The sequence below is a fragment of the Bos mutus genome, chromosome 27 (assembly GCF_027580195.1).
Source record: "Bos mutus isolate GX-2022 chromosome 27, NWIPB_WYAK_1.1, whole genome shotgun sequence".
Lineage (NCBI taxonomy): Eukaryota > Metazoa > Chordata > Mammalia > Artiodactyla > Bovidae > Bos > Bos mutus.
In genome coordinates, this window is record NC_091643.1 from 31,200,844 (window position 1) to 31,207,725 (window position 6,882).

General features: G+C 47.3%; 1 protein-coding gene across 1 annotated transcript; it reads right to left on the bottom strand.

The window, feature by feature from the left end:
* Positions 1 to 587: 587 nt before the first annotated feature.
* Positions 588 to 6,557, bottom strand: ING2 (inhibitor of growth family member 2). The gene is made up of 2 exons (XM_005903160.2): positions 6,240 to 6,557; positions 588 to 1,406 (listed from the first exon to the last, which is right to left on the bottom strand). Exons 1-2 carry the CDS (start codon positions 6,418 to 6,420, stop codon positions 736 to 738), a joined length of 852 nt encoding a protein of 283 aa, XP_005903222.2. The 5' UTR covers positions 6,421 to 6,557; the 3' UTR covers positions 588 to 735.
* Positions 6,558 to 6,882: the final 325 nt, after the last annotated feature.

The window sequence follows — 6,882 nt, forward strand, 5'->3', positions numbered from 1 at the left end:
CCCATGGCAGCATTTTTGGTATTCTAATTGCTCCTACCAGCCTCAATTAAAACAAAACAACTCCCTTATGAAGCACTAGACTCAACGTAGCTGTGAAGCAGCTTCAAGGTATTTATAAACTGGCTACTGACAGTGTATCAAAACGCTACTATGGAAAATACAGCAGCAAATACTCCGATAAGAGCACATTATTCCACATGGAATCCCAAATTCTTATCTCTAGTTCCTTAAATTCTTGGAAGACTAGAGATCAACAAGTGTATGTGTAAATGGGGCCAGGGAGAAAGAAGCTCTGAATGGTATAGTGTTCATATTTTAAATTATCCAAGATAACCTGAAGGCTTACAGAGAACTCTCAACTGTATCTAAACTTTTTTAAGCACACAGAACTAAAATGCTAGCAAAACTTTGGTGTTTCCCCCCAAATTAGCATTGCAGTTTCAGTGAAGATGAAACAGGCATGGTGTGTGAAGTTTTTATCATGTTCAAGCCACCCTTTTCTAGTCCCTGCTCCTTTCATCAGGCGATCTGAAGACTACCTGGTTTAAAATATTTGGTAATTCAGTGCAGAAAATTAAGGTCACAGACAAAGTACAACAACTTTTAATACACCATTAATACTAATGATTAAAAATTATTGCATAGTCTTATGCATTTACCCTAAAACATTTTCTGAAAGTAAATTCTGAAAGCATTATATAAAAGACAACCCTTTAAAATGTGGATGGCCTTTAACTACCTCGATCTTCTTTCCTTTTTTGTCTTTTCAGTACTTTTGTCCATTGTTTTCTCATTATCTCCCCTGCACTTTGGGCAATACCATTTCCCCTTTGGTTTATAGGTAAGTGAAACACACGAAAAGTGAAACCATTCGATTGGACACTGTTCATTGTCACATCCGATCATTTCCCCGTAAGACACTTGGTTACATAAACAGTATGTAGGTTCGTTGGGATCTATTGCAAACTCGACAGGGGAAGCTTCTCTTTCCTGCTTGGCCTTGGAGCGTTTCTTTTTCTTGGCGGACTTGGATTTCTTTTCTTTGGGGGGCTGATCGTCACAGTCCTCGATCCCGTTCGTCATGTGGCACAGGTCGCGGCTTTCACTGGTCCGCTGCCGGCGGGGCCTTCTGGAAGACCGTTCTGGTTGGCTGGAGTCCATCTTCGCTTTATCCGCAGCTCGCTCACTTTCGGCTGGATCTTGAAAACACTGGGAGTGGAGCTCCATTTGCCTTGCCCGGTTTTCCACCAATTCGAGCATCTGTGTGACAATTTGAATTTTTTCATCTCCCAGTTCTTGACTATTGATTAATGCCCTCTGGAGATGCTGCTGGAGGCGTTTTTTCTGGTTTGAATCATCTTCTTTCTTATATTTTTCATAGACATCATCAATTTCCTTTAATGTTTCTAAAAAAAGAAAAGAAAAAAATCAGAAAAAAAAGAAAATGCACGTTGGCACATATAACATTTTTCAAGTTAGTTATTTTTCCCAGAACTGGTACAGTAAGAAAGAACTCAAAAAAAAAAAAAAAAAGAACTCAACCATAAAACCACATTCCTGCATAGTATGAATACAGTAAAAACATTTTATTGTCCTTACCAAGACCACACATTATCCAACATGAAAGTACTTTTAGAAATAAGCTAATAAAAAGAATGAGCCCTCCCTAATATTCATTAATCTACACTAGAAAGGACAAAAGATGTGTGGCTAATTAAAAATAAGTCTTTCACCGGGACTAGGCTAGACAGTTCAATCCGTGACTTGCTACATGGCCCCAGAGGCACTCTCTACCTCGACTTTCAGATCATCCCCTGGAGATTAAGCAAAGCAGACACAAATAACTCTTAGCTTTCCATGATATTCGCTTGAATGGCTCTTTTATTGCATCACATGGGAGACGCTGAAAATCAAACTATTTCCAGAACAGGTTTAGGTTCAGGTTCTGGCATCAACTGACTAAGCTATTAACAAAATTATAGTTAAGTCAGCAATGGGTCACTGTGCTTTTGTAGATAACTCAGCATTTGGTCCTCAGTTTTTTGATCTGCTGATTTAGGTACTTTAGAGAATGTGGGATACACTTCAATCAACTAAAAATGGCTGAGTCATTAGAAGACATACAAAAATCTGAAAATATAGTTCCAGATGTCACCAAATTTACATAAGTGTCTTATTCAAATCTGTCCTCTTTCTTGTTCTTATGAGATACAATGCTACCTGAAAGAGTTCTTAGAAACAGCGCAGAAACAAAAATTAACTTGGAATTTATCACACCACATGCCATATCACTGTTTTATCTTCTAATGTCATTACTCTAACGACAAGAACAAAAATGTTAGATGAGTAACATACATTGGGGGGTGTCTCCAAGTAAGGTAACATAGAGCATGTATTCAACACAACTTATGAAATAGAACCTCCTTGGAAACTGTAGGTACTCACACAAAGGACAACTATTTACTGGACAATGTGCCCCCACATGTCTGAGGGTACTCACACCCGCACAGAGTATTTTTAAATAATGTTCACATCTTGCTCATTTTCCCAGCTAGGTATGTAAGTGGATTTCTTTAGAACTCAACTTTCTTCCAGGAAAAAAAAGTTCTATATTTTCCCCTCAGACACACAAAAATTGAAGTTTAAAAAATAAAGGCAGCCTTATCCAATAATCAGGAATTAGAAGCTAATTATAGTAACACAGATACTATATATGAGGTAAAAATTCACCTTTGCAAGACACCTTAATTACATAGTGACGGAAGAAAGGCCACTAACACTCACTGAGTCCCTTCCATGCAACTTTCTCATGATCACAATCCTGTGAGCAAGCCACCACTTCTGCATGTGAAGACACTGAAACTCAACAGGTAACCACCCTAGACTTTGAACTGCACCATACCTGTCAGTTTGGCTCTACCCTTTAAGTACATTCTACACACCTGCATGGAAGGCACTGGATATTAAATTCGAAATTTTAGCTCAAAGGTGTAAATAACCTTTGATTATGAAGGAAATTATGAACAAGAATACCGGAACAAAAATTGAGGTTCTCTAATAACAATACCCCACAATAAACTGGGCTTCCCTGATAGCTCAAACGGTAGATTCTGCCTGCAATACAGGAGACCTGGGTTCAATCCCTGGGTCAGGAAGATCCCCTGGAGAAGGAAATGGCAACCCATTCCAGTTTTCTTGCCTGGAGAATTCCATGGACAGAGGAAACTGACAGGATACAGTCCTTGACATCGCAAAGGGTCAGATACAACTGAGCGACTAACACACACATAATAAATACTTCATTCAATTATGCAATTGTTTTCTTCATTCCTCTATCTTTAAAAGTTTTTAAGTCTACTTTTAGGGTTCTTCAGTAATTTCTGAAAATGTATGAAATAGGAAAAAAATTTGTCTAAATAACTTATATCACTATTACTGTAAATATGAAATAAAAAAGCAGAAAATACTTAAGAACTAGCAAAGAAATTAAAGACATGAAAAATCAAAAACACACAAGTATACAAAGCTAATAGAAAACTGAAAGTTGAGCTTAGGAATCATGTGCATAGAGTGAAACTAGATCACTGTTTTTGTATTACTTTTGAAACGAACTTCATGCGAAGAGTTGACTCATTGGAAAAGACTCTGATGCTGGGAGGGATTAGGGGCAGGAGGAGAAGGGGACGACAGAGGATGAGATGGCTGGAGGGCATCACTGACTCGATGGAAGTGAGTCTCAGTGAACTCCGGGAGTTGGTGATGGACAGGGAGGCCTGGCGTGCTGCGATTCATGGGGTCGCAAAGAGCCGACACGACTGAGCGACTGATCTGATCTGATAGTCTTAAGGGAGCTACAACTTTTTATAATCTCTCAATGGCACCCCACTCCAGTACTCTTGCCTGGAAAATTCCATGGAGGGAGGAGCCTGGTAGGCTGCAGTCCATGGGGTCGCTAAAAGTCCGACATGACTGAGCGACTTCACTTTCACTTTTCACTTTCATGCATTGGAGAAGGAAATGGCAACCCACTCCAGTGTTCTTGCCTAGAGAATCCCAGGGACGGGGGAGCCTGGTGGGCTGCCGTCTATGGGGTCACACAGAGTCGGACACGACTGAAGCGACTTAGCAGTCTTTCAAGGCCCAATACTGTTTCTCACGTGGTCAAATCTACATGGTCAAGACTGCATATTTCCTATAACAAATTATCGCTCGCCAATTCAAATTAAAGTATCTTAACTTCTGTGAACTCAAACAGGTCTTTAAAGAAATGTAAAAGCATCCAAGTTTTACAAACTTCAGAGTTATCATTGGAAAACTAAAAAGGTTCCACATACAACTCTTAGGCACACATGTAATATTTTTAGGTTACAATTCAGGTATGTGCTCCATGTCTATAGAAAACACCTTTGGAGAGCATTAAAAAAAAAAAAAAAGATTTAAATACTTTAGAAACGACCATGTGCACCTGAAGAAGCCCCGCTGTGGAGTCAAACATTCCCCGCTTAATTGGACAAGTTACTCAAACTCCTTGTAAATTTAAATTTGTCTGAAAAATGAATGTTTACTTCATTGAGCTGTGAAGATTAAATGGGATAATGTTCTGAACGCAGTGCAGCAACTGACAACCAGTAAGTAATCTGTATTAATCACTTCCCCCACCCCAAAAGAGACCAGTCCTGTCAATATGGATTCAAAAGGCAGAAATAAACTGCCTTTAAACTGTTTTTTAATAGGTTAAAAAACAAGACACAGAGACAACTAAATATTCTATCAGGCTGCAGGCCCCAAAATACCACCCCAGAAATGCGTTAAGACACTAAATTGTAGGATTAGCGACGGGTCGAAAAACTGAGAATGGGTCCAAGAAGTTATCTTTTTAAAGTTCAGAGGGCTGATTTCACATCAGGTCCAAGGTCGGTTGCTTGATTCGGGATTATTAACCGCAAACGGCTCCCCATTTAAGTTAACTCCTCCCCTTGCAGTTGCAGGTGAAAGGGTCACCAATGACAAATAACAAATAACACGCTCTGTAAGAAAAGTCGATTCCCTGTCCTAGCTGTCTGGGTCTGACCACAAAGGGCGGCTTTTGCCACAGCATTTAAACTCGGCGGAGGAGGGACTCCGGAGTTGAGGGACGCCAGGCGGTTGCCCAGTCAACCAGATCACACCCTTAGAAGACCCGGAAGTGACGCAGGGCCCGGAACCTACGCGGTGCCGGGATCGGCGACGGTCCCGGAGGCTGACTGTATTTCTGTCGTGATTTGAGTGATTAGGGCGGGGGGGGGAGGTGGAGTCGAAAATTCACAGACAAACGTGTCCCGAATCCCAACGCTGACTGCGCTGAGGGCGAGCTAACGTCCTGCACAGCCGCCCGAGCCTGCCCTCGACGAGCCATTTTCCGGACGGGCGGGAGCGCGCGTGCCCGCGCCCCGCCCACATCTACGTCACCTTGCAAGCCCCGCCCCCAGGCGGGGGGTAGGGGTCCTCCTCGCCCCACACACAGAGACACACACATACACACACCCCTCGGCTCCCCCGTGGGGAGCCCCCTAGCCTTTCAACCATTCGGCTGTAGCAGCCGGGAAAGGCTGCGGCCCGGAACTTTCCCTGGGGCGGGAGACGGGGGAAGACTCGATTCCCGAGCCCGGAGCTCCGGACCGCCGGGGGAGGGACCTCCCCGGAGGCCGCCTTCGCAGTCCGCCCTCGCCCCCTCCCCCCCAGCACGTTCCAGTGCATCTGCGCTCAGGGGGTGGGGGCCTGAGGCGGGCTGGGCTGAAGGAAGCCCGGCCCTGTGGGCCCGCGGGAGTCCGGCCGCGGCCGGCCGCTCACTCCCCACGGCACCCGTCCCTCCACCGCCCGGCTGCACGCTCCCCGGGCCGGGGCGCCGAGGGGTCTGCGGCACCCGGCGGGCGAACACCCGGAACAAATGAGCTTGCTGCTTAAAAATGGCTGATTTCGTCTTCACAGCGGCTACAGCCGCTGGGTCTGCAGCGGGGGCTGACGGGCGGCCACCGCTCCCTTCCACCCTCAAACCCCCCCACACAAGAAGTCCGCAGCGGGGGAAGGGGGAGGGCCGGAACCCCACCTGCGGGGGCCCGCTGCCCCGGGTCCCACATGCCAGACCCCCACACACACTGTGTACACTCGGGGTGAGCTGGAAAAGTGGCACTTTCCCTGGGGCAGGCTCCGAGCGACCGTGCCCGGGCCCCGAGTCGGGGTGGAGGATCCGCGGCCCCTACCTTGATATTTGTTGTCCAGCTCCCGCAGCACGGACACGTTCCTCTGCATGTCGTGGGGCAGCGACTCCACACACTCGAGGTAGTCCTGCACGTAGCAGGTGAGGAGCCGGCTCCGCTCGCCGGTCAGGAGCGCGGCCGACGAGTAGAGTTGCTGCTGCTGCTGCTGCTGCTGCCCTAACATCCTGCCGCTGCTGCCGCCGCCGCCGCCACCGCCGCCGCCGCCTCCGCATCCAGCAGCCACACATGCAACAGCCACGGCCGCCGCGGCTCCTCGGCTCGGCAGCCCGGCGCCGCGGGGACACCGGCCGCCGCTCGGGAGGGCACTGCTGAGTCCCCCGATCTCCGCTCCCTCCCCCCCGAAAGAAGCCCTCACTCCCCGCCCCCGCCGTAACAAGCCCAGGGGCGGGGCGAGATCGCGGCTCCCTCCTTCCCCCCTCCCTTCCCAGGACTAGAGCAGCGGGGACCCTCCCACTCCCGATCTCCCTTAGCGGAGCTGGCGCCGGGGTCCCGAGCGTTGACACTTCCGGTCCCCCCGGGAGGCCCCAGATGCTACCAGTGCCGCCCCGTAACTCGGATCCCCATGACAAGCCTCTCGCTGCCCGCTTTTCCCCCAATCACCCTCCCGCGCCTGCTGAAGAGTCTC

Bases quoted from the DNA above. Each gene is read 5' to 3' on its own strand.
- ING2 (XM_005903160.2), bottom strand. From the start codon at position 6,420: ATGTTAGGGCAGCAGCAGCAGCAGCAGCAGCAACTCTACTCGTCGGCC. The intron at 1,407-6,239 runs GTAGGGGCCGCG...TTCTTTTTTTAG, and splicing joins GCTGGACAACAAATATCAAG to AAACATTAAAGGAAATTGAT.